General features: G+C 32.7%; 2 protein-coding genes across 3 annotated transcripts in view; one reads left to right on the top strand and one right to left on the bottom strand.

Annotated features, from left to right (window-relative positions):
- The first annotated feature begins 2 nt into the window (after nt 1-2).
- The window catches only part of LOC143076752 (lissencephaly-1 homolog), a 29,148-nt gene continuing 8,568 nt past the window's right edge, over nt 3-20,582 (top strand). Inside the window, exons 1-7 of the mRNA XM_076252617.1 lie at nt 3-124; nt 7,530-7,635; nt 9,483-9,561; nt 10,118-10,192; nt 10,725-10,931; nt 13,839-13,935; nt 14,566-14,640. Of these exons, the coding sequence (XP_076108732.1) occupies nt 7,604-7,635; nt 9,483-9,561; nt 10,118-10,192; nt 10,725-10,931; nt 13,839-13,935; nt 14,566-14,640 (565 nt within the window). The 5' untranslated portion in view covers nt 3-124; nt 7,530-7,603. The remainder of the gene's footprint in view (nt 125-7,529; nt 7,636-9,482; nt 9,562-10,117; nt 10,193-10,724; nt 10,932-13,838; nt 13,936-14,565; nt 14,641-20,582) is intronic.
- On the bottom strand, nt 15,636-20,205 carry LOC143076750 (zinc finger protein 862-like). 2 transcript variants are annotated; one of them, XM_076252613.1, is made up of 3 exons: nt 19,995-20,205; nt 18,787-18,939; nt 15,636-18,264 (listed from the first exon to the last, which is right to left on the bottom strand). In XM_076252613.1, exon 3 carries the CDS (start codon nt 17,897-17,899, stop codon nt 15,704-15,706), a length of 2,196 nt encoding a protein of 731 aa, XP_076108728.1. In that variant the 5' UTR covers nt 17,900-18,264; nt 18,787-18,939; nt 19,995-20,205; the 3' UTR covers nt 15,636-15,703. The 2 variants fall into 2 exon arrangements, with proteins under 2 accessions (XP_076108728.1, XP_076108729.1); XM_076252614.1 differs by lacking the exon at nt 19,995-20,205 and having other exon boundaries at nt 18,787-19,102.

Raw genomic sequence — 20,582 nt, forward strand, 5'->3', positions numbered from 1 at the left:
TGCGACTTCCGTATGTATTCCGTATGCGCATGCGTATTCATACAATTTTCGGACGAATTTACGTGTGGAGTCCTGCAAGTGATAATATTTTCGTTGATTTAAGACATATTCCAATGATTTACAGGTAAAATTGAAGAGGGGAATTATGCATGACCTAGAAATTTTTAATTTATATTGGAAAAATTGCTGTTCTTGTGCCGTATTTTCAAAATGAATTGCAGACAGCTTCATAATGGCGGTCTGTGACATTATAAATCAATGAATGACTTCATGCAAAAATTAACATTTCATTAAATTTCAGACATACTTTTGTATGTCATTTATCTTTTTACATGTACGATTTATACGTGTGTAAGTTTGAAATTGATTATGTTTTAACCATTTATGCAAAATTAGACATAAATTGACCATTGTCTTTCTAATGACAAGTTTGACAGTTGTGGAGTATTTTTGCAACCCATCCCTCAGGCAGACAGCAAAAGTTATTCAAGATGTAATACTTAATGAATTCGTCTTATTTTGTTTATTAGAATGAACATCAGGCACATGCTGTCTGATGATCTCAGATTGTATCAGTTGATTTAGAGTTTGTTTGTTTTGATTTTTAAATTCTGATAATTTTATTTTCATGTTTGGTCTGCTTGTCAACCGAAACTTCGTGTGAATCTTCAGGATTTCATCTTTATCCAACAATTCTACTTGTAATAGTGTAATACATATTTTAATTGTTAATATAGCTATATTTAGGCAAAAAAAAAAAATATTTATGCAGTCTGCGACGTTAAGCGGTAGCCAGTCAGGGGACTTACTGAAATAAGTGATTTTTAAATCACTTATTTGAGTAGCAAATTCGAGGTTTTGTCACAAATTGGGATTTTGTAGTTTTTTTCAAAATTTTAAACACATAGGTTTAAATAACATCTTTTAATTAGTAAAATTAAAAAATATGAACTTTTTGCTTCTTTTAAGTAGCAAGGTTTATGCCTTTGATGCTATCATTTACCTGAAAATTCTATTTTAGTTGAAAAAATGCTATAATAATGGCTTTACATAATGAACTGATACTTTCTTCAAAGATTTTTCACAGCAGTGGGAGTATTTTTCATGTGAAGTTCAAGGTTTTATCTTTCAGATTATGTAATAAAATTCTACTGTTCTTGATAAAAATTTCACTGTTCAGGGGTGTTGAAATTAGTTGGGGTTATTAAAAGAATGATACTTAAAGTGATTTTTGGGAAGGAAATTGAGGTCTGATACTTAAACAAGTGATTTTTATGTCATTATCCTAGATTCAGTACAAGGTCATCACCTGAAATGACCTGGTCATCCTAGACAACACAGATGTTACTTCTGATAAGTTTAGAAACCTAATTAGTCCCTGGATCATTAGTATTCTATATTTAAAGCTACACTAATATTAAATCACTTCTTCTAGTGATTAATTTGTACTACTTAAATAGGTGATTATTAAAGAAAGACAACTCTAACTTCCAACCTTTATGGAAAAATGTTACTTGAATCAGTGATTTAGACAATCACTTGTTTAAGTAAGTCCCCTGACTGGTAGCCCGAAGCCCGTGTCTAGTTTTAATAAGCTCAGACTAGTTTACATACATTGTACACTGCCGATAGTCCGACCGGTCTAGTGGCAGTGCATATCTGTGTGCACTTTTTTAATTGTTACCATCAGTTAACGCAGAATGTCACTCAACTCCATCTATATTAATTAACTGATACTCTCTTCCTTGCAAAAATACCGTTAACCAGTTTTGACAGTCTCCCTAATAACCGATTGTTCAAAATAAAAAGTGCGAAAAACGGTTAGTACCACATGTTTTCAAAATGTCAAATTTTGGTAATTATTGATTGATTTCAGTGTTCTCCCCAGGATTTTTGGATAGCGCTGTGGTAAGCGCGTAATTTTCGACAATTCTCAATAACTTTATCGCGGCGCACGGTTTGTTTGTAATTGCTTTGTTATGTGTTTTTATTATGCATGTATCATGCTGTTGATGTTTCCTCTTGTTATGATGTCCTTGTCATGCTCATGGAAGTTACAGTGTATCCCTTAATGATACTTTGTTTGTTAATGTTATTGTCTGGATATAGAAGTCTGAAGAATCTTTTTTTCTCCATTGTAAATTCATATATTAAATCCTCATACTATCTATGTATAAAACTGAAGGAAAAGTCTTTTTCTATGATGGATCTACACCAGACTGCCTGTGCCAAGATTTCTTAGCACCATTAGGTAATGTTGCAGAACATGTAGGACCAACAATAAAGTCATTGTCAGCCTCTGTTTGGTTTTGTAACAAACTGTAGCAGTGTACTGTTTACCTTACGACGTTTGACAGGAATTGACATTTTTTAGCATAAAGATTTCTCATTTTTATGACCTAAACGTTTTATAATATTTAAATGGCCTCATCCAAGCTGGACATCGAGAAAGTAAAATTTCTCAAGTCGTATCAGCTTGGGGTTTGTTTTGCTAATCATATCCTCTCAAATTGTTATCAAATGGAAGAATTTCTGACTAAATTATAAGTTCGAATAGGGGATCATTAATATTTAAAAGACTTGATCATTTTCGGGGTTCGTATGGATAGTAAACCCGGCAAATAATTTGTAACAAACCCCTGTGTTTGATCGTTTTTAAAATCATCATTTGTTCAAAGTTTGTAAAACAAGTTTGTGAGTGACGTCGGGAAATGCGGTCAATTCATTTCATCACATTTCATTCATATATGCCTCTTTATTTTCTTTAAATTAAAAAAAATCGATGTCAATGGTAAAATCTTTGTTTATTTTGATCTTCCAAAAACGCCATTTTGTAAAATTTATTAGACTGGTCCCGCGAAGTTACTTTAATACAACGGAAATAATTCATTCAAAAATCGTAAACCAGTCGATCACGTGATCCGAAGTGAAAAATAAGCGGGAAATTAAAAAAAATTTGAAAAATACGGAAAAAAAATATAGCGACGCAGTTGCGTTGGATAGCGCTGCGGTCAGTGCAATAGGACAGCGGGGAATTGCAATAGCGCTGAAAAGCGCTGTGCTAAAATGGCCTGGGGAGAACACTGGATTTATGTTGCATAGACTGAATAAAAAATAATAACAGAAAATAAAAAAAACATTGAACATTTTTCAATTTTTTGCGTCGAAAGATATTAATTCGTAACTGCCCGCTTGACATCTTGTGTATTTTAGACGATTGCTTATTAGGACGATTTCGATGACTGGGTACCATGAAGAAGTGGAACCAGTTTTGTTTTCATTTCGAAAGTGTACACATAATTTTGGTCACAAACATCGTTTATTCAAGGCTTCACTGTCGGATAGTGCAAGACCTGGAAAGGCACTAGTCTGAGATTACTCTGACGTCCAACGGCTATTTTGCCAGACAAGCTGGGGCCATGGGACCACAGCTTGTCTGGCAAAACAGCTGTTGGACGTCAGAGTAATCTGGGACCAGAAAGGCACCAAAAGGGCCGTCTCGCACGTCCTACCAAGTTACGGAGGCTTAAAAGAAATACGAGGATAAACGGGTTAGAGAATTTAAAACTCATTGGATGGACGGTCGTCCCTGGCTCCAGTACTATGAGTACGAGAATCTAGTTATGTTCTGTAGCTACTGTAAAGAGCAGGGAAAAGGAGGCAATTTGTATCTGTATTTGTTATTGTATTTGAACAGGAGTTGTTCAGCAAATTGAAAAATATTATGAAAAATTATGAAGAATAAAATTTTAACTGATTGATTTTCTTCTTTTCTTAAGGTCTGCATCAGAAAAGATGATCTCTTTAACTTCCAAAGTCAAATTTGAATGAGAAATTAATTTAAACAAAATTTGATGGCAAGGGGTTTATATCTACTAGTATACATTTATTTTACATGTACATGTATGTCTTAAATTCAAAGAAAAGAGTCTTTAACAGTCTTGTCAACAGTTTTTAGAAGGTTTTTTAGTAGAATTTTTCATATTACATGGAGAAAAAACTCTACATTTTTGAATAGTTATATACATGTACACTTCCAGATACAAAAATGTAACCTCAGATTGCAGGATTTTACATCTAATATTCCAAAAGTTCCAAAATGGCATAAAAAGTGTTAGGGTAGGCACTAAAAATGTATGGTTAGCGTAAACACAAGTATTATTTATTTTGGTCTTATTGTTTAGAGCAGTTTGAATATCTATCCTGCTCGTAAGGTCAGACTGGACACAACTTGTCTCTTGATACCCCTTGGTCTTATCAAATGGTACACTGTTGCTCAAAGCAATTTTCCATGTTACTAAGTCTAATGAATTTTAACAAAAAAAAGTTACATCAACAGTTTGATTATAATTATACAATGTACTATTCAAACATATTGAATATATAAACTACATGTATAAATAACATAATTGGTGATTTCAATTACATGGAAGTACTTTGCATACATGTATATTCATATATTTTCTATGATTATAATTACCTGCCAGTTCTCATCAACAGAAATTGGAAGGTGAAGTGAAAATCTTTGTTTAAAGCAATGTAGTGTTGAATAAAAATCGCACACTAACTTTCCTTTAAACCCTCATAACTTTGTCATTTCTTTATCTTTTTTCACGGTACAAAACGATTGATTTTGAAATTGCGCGTCCTATTTTTTTTTTTATACACTGTATTGTTACCAAAAATACACCTGAACTTTAATGAGCCAGTCACTGATAACAATCACGTGAAATATGCGATTTATCTAATAGCCCGAACTGCTCACTGTAACAGCCCGGTACATCAGAGGGCCATGTCAATTGGGTGATAAACATGTCGGTTTCTTTATATTTTTATCATTTTTCTCTAATCAAACTGCTATTCTGGGAATGCTAATTTTGTATCAATCAGAGTGTTCACTCTCCTTCTCATATAAACTCCTTGATTTGATGAAAACTGGATGTACATGTACATCAGTGTTCCAGCTAGGCCGTTTTCAGAGGGCGCGGCGCCCACCCTTTTCCGAGTGGCGCCCTGTGCCCTTTTTACAGTTTCCAGGGCGCCCTGCCTTTTTTGAAGATCGATTGCATATTAATTTGCGTATTGATATGATAAGCTAATTACTAAATTTTACCTGGGGAAAAGATTATGACTTTGTTTACCACCCCAAGCTAATCAATGGTTACAACTGGTGTCATAATCTGTTGTTATAGGTAATCCGTTTATCGGATGGGTCATTAATGATCATCAACATTAATTCGTTCAAATAGAATCGGTCAGTCGGCAATTATCTTTGAAGAAATGTGCATACAACAACTTGGGCACAATTTGCGATGTTTACCGTAGTTTCATGGAAGAAACGTTAACGTAATGACAGAAAGTTGGAAAACCATTATAAACTCGTTGAAGACATTGTTTTACTTGTTTTCTGTAAAATAAACAAAAAAATCAGACGTATTTGTCATTGACTGCCTTCATTTTTGATACGAAAATAACAAAATCGGCCGCCATATTGTGATCATATTTACATCATATTTACCTACTGTTTATAATCCTCCAAAGAAGGAGCACACCCGAATAAAGAAAGATAACTCAATCTGATTTTTTTCCTAGCATTGAGTAACCCATTTACATATTCTAAAATGTGTCTCCATACTTCTTGCTTAAGAATATATATGTTTAGGTATTTATTTTGAGTTATGGGAAAAGTTAAAGAGGGTCTTAGTAGCAGTGTTGGTAGGGTGCCTTGGTCATCTTTTTCTGTATTCTTTATTTTTGATACTATTTTTCACTGTTGCTTTATATCCTAAAATTGTTAATTTACTGAGCACAGATGTTTTGTGCTGTATTGCCATCAAGCACAGCAGGGGTAGAAAGGTGAAACTGGTAAAATGTGGTAGACCATAGAAACAGTATGAAACAGATCTCCTTTCAAAACATACTGCATATAAGTTCAACTGTGCCAAGCAATGATAAAAAAACTTGTGTGACAAGCTGCTTGACAAGTTTTTCAGTCTTAAAAGTAGAAAGATAGAGTTCTATATGGGCTAAAGATGTTGTTCTTGTATAACCTGTGATTCAACGAATAAACACAAATGTTTGATTAACATCTTTTATTAAAATATGCCCTTTTCATATTATCATATATATCGCGCATTAAATGCCCTTTTTCAGGATTGGCACCCTGCCCTTTTGAAAACCTAGCTGGAACACTGTACATGTAATCCTGCATAATAAGCCCCTTTGTCTGGATAATTGCTTTCCTATTATTTACATCAACATTTATTCCTGTTAAAACTGAAGTTGATAAGAGAGAGGATAAGGGCTCTGAATGACCCATGTGGAGTTCACAGACTCAACAGTTTTAGAAAATTTGCCCCAAGGGGCTAGTTAATGTGCCTGGTGAAATTATCTGTAATTAATGATTTCAAATACTGTACTTACTACAATGTACATGTATCACAAGGTTCTCACTAAGGTGAGTCAATGAGTCCTGGACTCACCATTTTCGAAACTGGTGAGTCCAAAGATGCATTGATCAAGATTGTGAAATTTGTATAAACTGAACACACATAGCATCATTTTATAGCAAAATTTAATGTAATTTCATTGTTCTATTAGTTCATGGAGACTAGAATGATAAATATATTGCTATAAAATATCCTTTTCTAAATGTTGGACTAGCCAGTGTAAAAAATGACAAGTCTCTATACTCGCCTTCACAAATCCTTAATAAGAACCCTGTATCATAATGGCAACTTTGCCTTGTGTGCCAATTTCTGCTTTTTGTCTTGTATGCAGGTATTGAGGATTGTATGATGGCAATTACTAACTTATGTAAAGATTGCTATACATTAGTATTGCCATAATTGCTGGACTATGATTAATTTGATGAGATGATTATGTATTAATTCAAAGCTTAATAACATTTTAAATATCTCGTATACCATGTATACATGCATTCTTTATTAATAGAATGAGCTCCCAGTGGAAATCTATTGAATGTAGTTACAATGGCCACGGCATTGCAAATGTATTATTGATCTTGTAATAAATTGAAGTTAACCATGTTTACTGCAATGAACAATGATGAAAATCAATTAATTTGTAAATCAGTTTGGAAATTGAACAAGGAAATGTATCTTAATTCATGGACTTCATGGACTAGGTCTTTAATTAGTATTTGATGTTTGATATCCATCATTTGTCAGCTGGTATATAGAAAACTGAATTCTTATTTAATTTTTTGTATACATGTATTAGAAAAAAAGGTAAAGTTTAATAAGAGATTGAAGACGCATTTTTTTAGAACTATTAAAAATAAATTCAAATGAAATACATGTACATGTATGCTGATGCTGATAATCATAATTGGCAAAATGATTGGATGGGTTGCAGTTGGAAGTCAGGTGTTAACATGGATAAAAGATTGGAATGTCAGGAATCATGTGACAGAGTTTCCATCAGCTATACATGCTTAGTGATCATGCCACAGCCAGGCACATGAGCTGAGTGTACCTCTTGTATATATATTTGATTTTATATTTCAGATTAAATTAAGATGTGCTGACATTATCCTAACTAAAGACAGAAGGGGAAAACGTTTTACTATCTTTAAGCAACCATGGTTTTATCTCAAAGACAAAGGGAGGAATTGTAAGTCAACTGTCTGTTACTACATGTAAATCATAACTGAAAAAAATATCTACCATGATAACTGATTGTAATTATTATAATCATTATCATGGTTATCATGATTATACTGTCATGACTATAAATTTAGAAATTATTGCATGCATTTATCATGTGATTTTGTCATTTTAGACTAAATTGCGATTTTAATTTTTGCGATATCAAATGTATTTCATAAAAAAAAATTCTAAATGAGAATTTGAATTATTGCGATTATAATAACCCTGTCGCTTTTTTGCAATGATAAAAACATCACAATAATTTCTGAATTTACAGTACATGAAGTCAAGGAAGTGGCAGTTCAAAAAACCAAACAGATTTTATTCCCAATTATAGAGATACACGATTGAAGCATAGACTTTTACAACTCCTACTTCTAATATTTCCTTGGCCTTGGCGGCACACTCTCTTTGAAATCCTGAAACCTTTAACTAAAGCGATAATTTAAAAACTAGTATTTTGTTTTAAAATTGTTTGTAACCTGCAAACCATGTAAAATTTTCTGTGATGGAATGTATTGAATTAAGAATATATCAGGGCTCACGCTACCAGGCGACTTGGGCGAAGAAGTCACCTTCCCGACCGTCACTTCGCTTTCCCCGACCCCCAAAAGCGAAATCAAGTCGCCCTGTTCTTGACGATACTCGCTTTCAGTCGCTTCCGACATCGGACATTTTCAATTTTTACCAAGTTGATGAAACATCATTTTTTTATTGATAATTAAAGAAATTCAGACATAAACGATTCAATATATTTAGAAAAGAGGTTGAAGCATTGTCTTTGCAGTGTGTAGCAGGTTATTTGATAAAAATACAACTTTTTATCACTTCATGCATTTTCGCAAGTTCCGGTGCTTGTTACTCGAAAACGTACATCAACCTAAATTTCGTCGGCAAAATAAGTTTGTTACTTCATTTAAACGTGATAAAAGTTGCCTCCAGTAAATGTTTAATCCATTTATTGCATTAAAAACGTCATGTTCCTTTTCCAAATAAGTTGTCAAACATCGTTTATTTTTGTAAATTCTCTTGCATTCGTCCGCCATTGACCGATTTCTAAACTACGGATCTGAACCGGACCAGCTATGACCGAAATCCGTACTTTTACAATAATCACTACGGACGCACGGATGGAACAGCTGACAGAAGAATATTGATCCCAAAGGGAAAAATTACGCATTCCACACACATTGAGACTTTTGGTTACATCTAATTAATTGGTGTATATAATTCCCTATATTTTTTATGGATTGTTTCAAACTATTGATTAAAGTTGCTTAAGTCTAAGACTATCATACTAATATCAATATATTATGGCCCAGCTTAATAACTTTTATATTTTTTTATGAGAAACACTGAATTTCATACACAAGATAATTTTTAATTAAATTGTAATTGATATATTATAATTTCTTTACATTTTTTAAAATAATTCGGGTTTTTTTTAGTGCTAGATATTTAGTTGGTAGTTTCTCACAAGAACCTTAGTAAAACTTAAACAACTTTTTATTTCAAATGTTACTTTAATTGTATTTATTTTTACTCAGATATGAATTGAACAATATAAAAAGAACATTATTTACATATGGCCCTTTATACTATTGTAAAATCCAAACATTGTAGCGCACCGCGCGAATGAGCACTTCTCTTTCAAATGTCACCACTTCTCCCTATCAGTTTCAAAAAGAGAAGTCACTTCTCCCTATAATTCTGAAGTAGTGTGAGCCCTGTATATATCAATTAATTTTCAGCATGTTCAGTCACAATAGCTTATTCAATGTTATTATAATCTTTTTCTTATTATATTTTTAGGAATCGTGCAATAGCAGATTATTTAGCATCAAATGGATACCTCAGTGCTTTGTCAGAATTCCAAAAGGAAACCAGCATGGTGAGTTGTTATATTTATAGATTATTTATAGTTCTGAAAAGGAGAGGAACATCCTCAGATTGGAACGACCATAATTAATCTGTTAGTCGCTATTTTATAGAGGCAATTGTCATGAATGGCAATGGTATTCCTACTTTATGATACTTGGAAAAGCTCACTTCAGCAGATTATATGTACTGCTTGAGATGGATAATCACACAGAAAGATCAAAGAAATTTTAACAAATAAGGATAAACAATGTACATCTGAAGGTTCTGATTTGTAGTATTCTTGACTTCCCTTTAACCTGTCGACTTAACCAATAAAATATGCTGTTTCTACAAAAAAAAAGTTTCTTGTTTCTCAATGAACATGAAAGTCTGTTTGAAAATTTTGTTTACTTAAGAATTAATAAATTATAGTTGCTAAATTATAATACATGTAATAGATACTAACTCATGTAACTAAAAACCTCCAGTCTTTATTTTCATCTAATAACAGGTCTTGACAACATTATTTTGCCTCATAGATGTATGTAAAACTATGGTTAAATATTTAAAAAAATGTTTCTTTGTAGCCTGGTGAAGTGGATAAAAAATATGCTGGATTATTAGAGAAAAAATGGACATCCGTAATCAGACTTCAAAAGAAGGTAGGCTGACTTTCTTTGTATTTATGATATGAATAAAAGTAAAAGTTTATGAGACAGCAACCCAACAACAACAAAAATTACAACAAAAACAAAAGCAACTGCAGATCAATGTAACAAAATCTACCAACAGACAAATGTGTATACTCATGATACTCAACAAACCAAATTTTTGCGATTTATTGATGTGAAATATATGAGCGAGTTAAAAATAATGCAAATGAAGATCATCCCTAATATGTCTAACTTTGATCTTAATTGACAAGGATTGTCAGTTTTCATATTAAGATTTTTTTCAAAGCATGTACACAGACTCTGCCAAACCATAAAATTAGATATCTACTAACAAAATTGGTACCCTTGAAAATAAATGAATCCATAATAAACTGTCTATTTCAAAAGATTTCTTTTTGTTTAATGATAATTATCAAACAGAAGTAACAAGCTGATTACTACTATATTACTATACTATTTACCACTATCATGACTATACTACTTTACCACTATCATGACTATATTTTATTCTATTGCCCAGGTTATTGACCTGGAAGGTAAACTTTCTGAAGCAGAGAAAGAATTTAATGCAGGAGGACCCACACGAGACAAACGGAGCCCAACGGAATGGATCCCTCGCCCACCTGAACGATATTCTCTCAGTGGACATAGAAGTCCTGTAACCAGAGTTATATTTCATCCTACATTTAGTGTGATGGTATCGGCTAGTGAAGATGCTACCATAAAGGTAAAGTGGTCGTAGAAAAAATGTTGTTCGTTGAAAATTTTGGTGCAGTGATCTCCATAAAAAATTACAGCAGCATGAAATATTTTTATACGACCACAAAAATTTTAATTTTTTGGTCGTATATTGCTATCACGTTGGCGTCGTCTGCGTCGTCGTCGTCGTCGTCCGAATACTTTTAGTTTTCGCACTCTAACTTTAGTAAAAGTGAATAGAAATCAATGAAATTTTAACACAAGGTTTATGACCACAAAAGGAAGGTTGGGATTGATTTTGGGAGTTTTGGTCCCAACATTTTAGGAATTAGGGGCCAAAAAGGGCCCAAATAAGCATTTTCTTGGTTTTCGCACTATAACTTTAGTTTAAGTAAATAGAAATCTATGAAATTTTGACACAAGGTTTATGACCACAAAAGGAAGGTTGGGATTGATTTGGGGAGTTTTGGTTCCAACAGTTTAGGAATTAAGGGCCAAAAAAGGGCCCAAATAAGCATTATTCTTGGTTTTCGCACAATAACTTTAGTATAAGTAAATAGAAATCAATGAAATTTTAACACAAGGTTTATGACCACAAAAGGAAGGTTCGGATTGATTTTTGGAGTTGAGGTCACAACAGTTTATGAATTAGGGGCCAAAAAGGGGCCCAAATAAGCATTATTTTTGGTTTTTGCACCATAACTTTAGTATAAGTAAATAGAAATCTATGAAATTTAAACACAAGGTTTATGACCATAAAAGGAAGGTTGGGTTTGATTTTGGGAGTTTTGGTCCTAACAGTTTAGGAATAAGGGGCCCAAAGGGTCCCAAATTGAACTTTGTGTGATTTCATCAAAAATTGAATAATTGGGCTTCTTTGATATGCCGAATCTAACTATATATGTAGATTCTTAATTTTTGGTCCCGTTTTCAAATTGGTCTACATTAAGGTCCAAAGGGTCCAAAATTAAACTTAGTTTGATTTTAACAAAAATTGAATCCTTGGGGTTCTTTGATATGCTGAATTTAAAAATGTACTTAGATTTTTAATTATTAGCCTAGTTTTCAAGTTGGTCCAAATGGGGGTCCAAAATTAAACTTTGTTTGATTTCATCAAAAATTGAATAAATGGGTTCTTTGATATGCCAAATCTAACTGTGTATGTAGATTCTTAATTTTTGGTCCAGTTTTCAAATTGGTCTACATTAAGGTCCAAAAGGGTCCAAAATTAAACTAAGTTTGATTTCAACAAAAATTAAATTCTTGGGCTTATTTGATATGCTTTATCTAAATATGTACTTTGATTTTTGATTATGGGCCCAGTTTTCAAGTTGGTCCAAATCAGGATTCCATATCAAGTATTGTGCAATATCAAGAAATTTTCAATTGCACAGTATTGCACAATAGCAAGAAATATCTAATTGCACAATATTGTGCAATAGCAATTAATTTTCAATTGGAGTTATCTTTCTTTGTATAGAATAGTAGTTGATTATATATGTTGGAAATTTGCCAGACATGACTATGATGTCATTTTCTATTTTTATTTGCCAATAACTTTATGTAAATAACTTCATTGGAAATTTGCCAATATAAAATGTTGCTGATGAAGCTTTTTTTCCTTATCTTATCTAAAATGTTTTTAGATAGTGTATGTTGGACATTTGCCAGACATGACTATGATGTCATTTTCTATTTTTATTTGCCAATAACTTTATGTAAATAACTTCATTGGAAATTTGCCAATATAAAATGTTTCTGATGAAGTTTTTTTTATTGTTTTATACAATAAACAATGTATATTCACTTTTACTACCAACCAATCTTCAAACATTTTTTTGAGAGGATTAATATTCAACAGCATAGTGAATTGCTCAAAGGCAAAAAAAAACTTTTAAGTTCATTAGACCACATTCATTCTGTGTCAGAAACCTATGCTGTGTCAACTATTTAATTTTACTATTTTTAGATTTAAAAAGTTTGAAGAAGAAATCTTTAATTGATTTGTAAAATCTTGACATTTGTTTTGTGTAAAAAAAAAAACATGTATTGTCAAAAATTTGATCACAATCCAAATTCAGAGCTGTATCACGCTTGAATGTTTTGTCCATACTTGCCCCAACTGTTCAGGGTTCGACCTCTGCGGTCGTATAAAACTGCGCCCTGCGGAGCACCTGGTTAACAAAGTTGCTATTTGAGCAGTAATACCACCAGTCATTTCAAAGATCATCAGACCTGTGACAATGTCCAGTAACAAATAGTTTGGTCAAGTAAAATGACATCAATTACTGGACCAAATGACCAGTGTATATGTAGGAGTTCTGTAATACTCATAACGTGAAGACTGTTAAAACACGGACAAGACCATGGCCAGTAATATATACCTGACAAAAATACCACTGAGGTTGAAAAAAAAAGTTTTTACCCTGTTAAATCTTTGTTTCAAATAAAGACATACTTTAGATGCATGCTTCATATTTAGATCAGCATACAAAATATGGTGTGGTATTATTGTCAAGGAGAGAACTATCCCCCAGAAATCAAACAAAGAAGATGTTGGCATCTGTAGGTCAGTGTATGGCCTTCAACAATGAGCAAAACCAATATCAATCAACCAGATGTCAAAGGCTAAATATGATAAAATGCAAAATATTTCAAAGAGAAAACCAACAGCCAGTGATTTATGTACAAAAAAAACCCCCAAAAAACATGTTCTCATCCTGAAAACTCATTTAATTTAAAGTCATGCTGTAAAGGTAATTGTTTAATATTTAGTAGTTGTTGAACTTTTGTATAACAGCATGGCTGATTTATAATGCAAATTATATTTAAGACATAAGCAAATAGACAAGTAGTTTATTATTGTCCCAAAATGTCGTAGATAACTGTATTTATATTATTTATAAAAATCATTTTAAATTTTGTCTCATTGCAGTTATGGGACTATGAGACGGGTGATTATGAGAGAACTTTGAAAGGCCATACAGATTCTGTACAAGACATAGCATTTGATAACACAGGAAAATACTTAGGTAAAAATGTATAGTCTTTTAAAAGCAATTCAATAAATGCTGGAAAAAAATCATATTCCCTTCTATCATGTCTATGTAGGACAATTTAGGAGAAAAGGTTATTTTGACATTTTTTTAACAATGGTGACATCACACAAATTATTTCCAAACTTTAATGTCAAGATTATAAATCCATCATACATGTCATATAAATAATTAGATTTTTGGGGCTTTTTTCAGGTATTGTATATTTTTGTAATTTTAATTAAGGGAGATAACTCATATTTTTTGCCGCAGATGCATGATGGATGTATGCAATTCTCATTTATAGAGAAACAAATATTGATTATTGCTTTATTCCTGAACACTTTCTTGGTTTCCCAATGGAAGGGAATTATTGGAGTATCACTATTGATGGTTCTTCTGTATTGTTTGTTCTGAAAGGATACACTGACTGTCACTTATTGCTCTAGTTTACACAGAATGATAACCTTACTCAGTTTAATTGCTGAATAAAAAAAATTATGTTAATTTATTTATGTTGAAGAGTTCCTTCAATATATTTTTTTTAACAATTGTCTGTTGTTTACATTACCTATTGAAAATATGACATCTTAACTTTTTTTAATTGTAAAATTTTTTTTTTTACAGTTTCATGCTCAGCTGACATGAAAATTAAGATATGGGACTTCACAACAGATTATGAATGTGTCAAAACATTATATGGTATGTATTAAGTTATTGTCTGTGGATTTATATGTTTCATAATGCAATAAAAAATTGTGTGATTTTGTTTTGGATCATTGTGATTTTCGTTTCACACTGGAGCTGCATTATTGTTCAAAGCATACAACATGATAAGAATTTTCAACATGTATGAAATATTTGCCACTGGACATGAGGCAACCAACAATCCACTCTAAATCTGATGTGGCATTAACACAGAAATGAATCAATAGGATCAGACAAGTTACAATTGTGTGTTGGTCATACACTTAGCAGGGTTGGCAAAGTATTACCCGCCCGGGAATTTCCAGGTGGGAAAACCCGGGTTTTCCAGGGCTGGGCAATACTCCCAGAAATGGGTAATACTGGGCAATACTGGGCAATATGATTTTTTAAGCTTATTTTAACACAAAATAGTAAAGTCTTGGTGTAGTTTCATAGTATTACAGCTGAATATATACTTTTTATACAGATACAGGGGTTTCACTTCATTTTGTTTGAAGGGGCCATTTAGAGATTTAAGCAGGCCCAAGCCTAAAAGGGGTGGTTTGGGGGGGCTTGCCCCCCCAAGATTTTTTTGAAATTAGACGCAAAATCCTGCATTCTGGCGCATTCTGGGCATCAAATTATAGTTCTGAAAATGTCACTTTCACCACTAGCCCCCCCAAGATTTAAACAAAAAGGCTGCATTCTTGGCATAAAACTATAGTTCTGAAAATGTCATTTCTACTACTCCCCCCACCCTCAAAGATTTACAAAAAAAAATTAGAAACAAAATCCTGAATTCTGGCCATGGCATCAAATTATTATTGTTCCAAAAATGTCACTTTTACAGTACCACTGTTAATGTAGGAAACCTAAAGTTTTTCCAAGTCAAAAAAAATTAAATTATTATCTAACATCACCAAGTCAGAAAGTATAATATTGAAATAATATTGAAATATTTTCATTTTTATCACTTTAATAAGAGATTAATTATTATAATGATTGATGGATATAATTCAATGACACTTCTGTATAAAAACTTTTTATTCATGCCAAAATAAAGTCTTCTTTTTTATATTCACCAGCAACAATCGTCCTCAAAATCTGATTCATCCTCAAAGTCTGAATCATTTTCATTTTCTATAGCCATAACCTTCATGGCTTGTCTAACTTCAGACAACACTTCCTGAGCTTCTACTATGACTGGATTTTCTTCTGTTTGTACACTTGCATCTTGTGAAATCACATTGTCATTCAGAGTTTCTTTGACTACAACACCACAAGCACCTGATATTTTATTTACTTTTGCAACTTTCCTTCTGTTTTTTGCTTTTAACCATGAGTCAACAGCTGCCTTTATTATTGTTTGACCTTCTTTGGATTCAGGTGCTGGCCCATTAATGCAGACATGCAGAATATTCTCCAGCATTGCTTCCCCTAGTCTATTCCTTAATTTTGTTTTGATATTTTTTAAAGAACTTGCTCCTCTTTCTGGCCATGCATTGGTAATTGGTATGGCAACTGCAGCCGCTGCAATAGGAATTAAACTAGGGTAGAAATTCTCAAAGGTTGGATTTCGTAGGAGCTGCAAGAGAAGCCATTCTGTTGTATTTGTAGACTTGGATGAACCATCCCTTACATCTTCTGGTATCACTGGTTTCAGTACATCATTTATATGATACTTAAAGCTTTGCCATTCACTCTGCATTTTTTCTGTTTTTCGAGTTTTAGTTTCTGGCTCATCTAGTTGATGAAAATGATCAGCAAGGATATTGATCTGAGCAATTCCATATTCTTTAAATCCTGGTTGGTTTTGTAGAGGAACACTTAAAGGATCAAAAATTCCGAGTGCTGCTAGAACATCAGAACTATCTTCAAATCTTCTGGTTATGTTGTTAATAAGAGCATTTACATACTTTTCAAATAAAGATTGTAGTTCTTTTAATTCTTTATTATTAAGCTTGATCTCTGCACACATGTCAGAAAATGAGTCTATATCAGTCTGTAGAGACTGCATTGGTGTTTCTTCTTCTAACAATTTTTTCAGTTTATCTTTTGCTAAGTTTATTGAAGGCCTGATATCAGAAAAATTAAGAGAATCCTTCTGGAAGTGTTTTGAAAGATCTGCAAGAACTGGTAATATGTCTCTCATAATGTATAATGTACCTAAAAATTTAATGGATTTCATTTTCTTCATGAGCCCTGTGGCTGCAGCATCTCCCGACTGATCCAATATAGACAATGTGTGCAAAATTGCTTCATAATCTCCATGCACTGCACGCACAGATGCCTCTAGGCTCAACCATCTTGTACGACAAGCCTTTTTGAGTCTTTTGCTTACAATCTTTGTAGCTTTTTCACCCATGCTAATTTCTTTTAACTGCTTTTGAGTTTTTAGATATACTGCCATTTTCTTGGGAGAGTTTTCAAATAATTGCCATAATTGTCTCAATAAAGTCTCTATAGTCTTTATATAATTTATTGATTCATTTGAGTCTGTACAGGACAATGCCAGACGATGACAAACACAGTGCACATTGATTAATGATGGGTTTTCTGCTTTAAGAAGAGTTGCAACACCAGCACGTTTGCCTACCATTACTGCTGCACCGTCTGAAGAAAATCCTGCAAACTTTGAAACATCAAGGTCATCATCTTTGAGTTCACTGAGAATTAGCTTGGTTATTGCATCAGCATTTGCAGAGGAAAACTCACTCAAAATATTCTGACATGATAAAAATTGAGTGCAGACAGATTCAGATGTACTATTATAATACTGTATAAATGTCATAAGATTTTCTGTAACAGAAATGTCACAAACTTCATCAGTTAAAATTCCGAATGCTGGAGACTTCTTAACATCACTAAGAAGGGATTTTTTCATAGTCTCTCCTAAAGTCATAAATATTTCAGACTGACACTCAGCAGATCTATGATTAAAATATTTTAAATCTTCAACATGAAAAATTTTCTCAATAAAATTTAGTAGTGGTAACAGTTGCCTGTTTGCAATAAAGCTTTTCATTAAGTAGTAGGCTGTTGAAAACACACCTTCAAGAACACTTGTTTCAACCTCTGATTTTTTTGTAACTTCTTGATGGAAATATGAGACTTTCTGTATCATTTCAGTTTGAAGTGCAGCTGCATGCAAAGAGCTTTTGTTGTGTGTAGTAATAGCATCAAGCTTAAATCTAATACTTGGTGTTGCTGCAAACACCTCTCTCTGGTTGTGTGGGTGTTTAATGTGGTGTTTTTTGCAAACTAAGCAGTACATTCCTTCAGTCTCAACAAAGCATAGCCACCAGTTAGAACGGTTTAGCCATTTGTGGTTAAATTTCTTGTATCCTGGAAACTTTGACAGTGTCTCTTTACTTAACCCAGTACAATAAGCATCTTTACAAATAAAACAAGAATGAAATGATTTTGATTCATCAAATAAATTTTTCAGCAATGATTTACATTCTTCATCATTCCATGGCCCAAATCTTTCTTGCACTGAGGACTTTCTCTCATTTGCAGCAGTGTCTGTACTAGCACTAGTACTAGCACTAGTAGATGTGGAATTGTCATCATTTGCAGTATCTGTAGTTGTAGTGGAATCAACAACTGTAGGACATGTGGGAGTAGCATCATTTTGCACTGAAAAATAAAAAAAACAGTAGTCAATTTCATAATATTAAATATTGCATCTATAGCTGTTTACCTTAAAATTATTGTCCAATTTAATTGTTACAAATATTTTTGCAGATTATGTACAATAATATTAGTATAAGTGATCCAAGAATTAAAATGTAGAACTTATTCAACGTGTGAATGAACAAAATATTAATTCACAAATGTGCGTAGAACTGAACACAGTTAATTATCATTGTTTTTCTGTCAAGAAGAAGATATGGTTTTTTTTTATGTGTGCACACATATGTTTAGCATGGAGAAATTTAAAGCGCAGACTAATAATACTAAAAAGAAGAAGTGGTATGATTGCAAATGAGACACATCCCCACCAAAGACGAATGATTTGGAAGTTGGCAATGTTCTGATTTCAACAATGATCAAAACCCATGTCTATAAAAGAACATTTTAAAAATGTAAAAAATAAAATTGAAACGCTTGAACTAACTCCAATTGGAATCAGGAGGATAGTGATTTATATATACTTACAATCCCACCGTGCCTGCTTGATAATTAAAACATATATGCAGCTGCATATATGTCATAATTATTAACCACGAGGACATGACAAATGTTCACTGAATGATTTTGTAGTAATAATCATAAAGTTAGCCAGTAAACATCAAATAACATCACATGCATCTGAAAATTAACATAAAACAATTTTAACAAAACAAATATTCATTTTTTATTAAAAATAACAAAGCAAACATAACAAGCATGCAAATTCAAATAATAAACAACTAATGATACATGTTTCAATGATGGTGGAATCAGTAGCGGTCACCAGAAAAAAACATAGAACTATCACATTTCCATGTTTTAAAAAAGTGTAAAATTAGTACATGTAATACTAATATTGCATCAACCTTTGAAAAAATTTAGAAAATTTAACAAAGAACTTATTTGATCATCATGATGGTGTCATGCATCATAGGAGTCCAAATAATTATGACGTCTGGCAAGGCTATTTTAATTTTTTTTATGGGACACCTTCCTACGACGTTGTAGGAAGGTGTCCCAGAAAAAAAATAAAATAGTCTTGCAGACGTCATAATTATTTGGACTAGCATCAAAGAAACTTGAATAAAAAAAAAACTACATTGAGCATCATAATTTATTTATTTCTGGCTATATATTGTTGGTAAAAGGTTATATGTAGTAGCAAAAACTCTGAACCTGACCCTGATGAGAGGTTAATTTTATTTAGATAGGGACTTGGGACAATAAGAAAATTATGGTGCTATTTACATTTAAAACCAGATTCTTGTCCTTCCTTTGGGGACCCCAAAAAAATTTGGACAGCACTTCCCCTGCACGCAGCAGTTTTAAATATCCCCCTTCCCATTATCCCAGTGGTATGAAAAGATGTGTAAAGAAAGAAAAAGATGAAGTGCTGGCCAGGCTCATTTATAAGAAAACATGAGCTTCCACTTCTTCTTAATTTTATTTGATAGCTTTTAAAAGGGTTACATACCTCACAACTGAAAGTATAATCACCAGAAATATATCTATGATTTGGAACGGGACCAGAAGTTCTGCCAATGCAACTTTTCAATCGATGTACCCTGCCCCCTTTTCGGATGCTCTGTAGTTGCCGGCAGATCGACGGGGCCCGTTGTAGATCAATTAAACAGTAAAGCTATAACGTCATTTAAACTGTTCCAAATCTTGTCAAAATACATAGTAATCCAAACCTTTTCTACTCTTTGGCGTGGTAGGTGTTGAAGTGAAAAAATCATGTAGTGTTCTCTTCATTACTATTCATTCAATCATAACAAGATAAACACCGAACACGTGTGTCAAACAGGAAGTCTGAAATAACAGCCAATGAAAATCGTCGTTGCAACCGCATGTCGGTTTAAAATATAAACACAAATCTTCAAACTCCGTTGTCATGATTTTTAATATAAAAAGATCTTATAAACAAAAAAGTGGGATTTTTTTTTTTTTTTTTTAAGGACAACTTAACCGGCCGGAAATTGATTTGAACAGGTCAAAATGGCCGGCGGCCGGTTCTTAACGAAAACACTGCAGATAGCTATTGACAGTCATTTCTAAAAGAATGAAAAATTCAATTTCATTCCCTTCTATGTAGCCGGAATACAAGATTTGCACTTTTAAGGAAACCTTGTTAATTACCAAGCATTGTTTCAATAATCCATACTTTAAAAAAAAAATTATTGCAATGTTTAAGTGAATTGTTAATTTCAAATGTTATACATTCATACATTTGTCATATTGCTAAATAAACACCCTAAGTGGTCATGCCATTAACACTTATA

Source organism: Mytilus galloprovincialis, chromosome 5 (genome assembly GCF_965363235.1).
Source record: "Mytilus galloprovincialis chromosome 5, xbMytGall1.hap1.1, whole genome shotgun sequence".
Classification (NCBI taxonomy): Eukaryota; Metazoa; Mollusca; class Bivalvia; order Mytilida; family Mytilidae; genus Mytilus; species Mytilus galloprovincialis.

Bases quoted from the DNA above. Each gene is read 5' to 3' on its own strand.
- LOC143076750 (XM_076252613.1), bottom strand. From the start codon at position 17,899: ATGTACTGCTTAGTTTGCAAAAAACACCACATTAAACACCCACACAAC.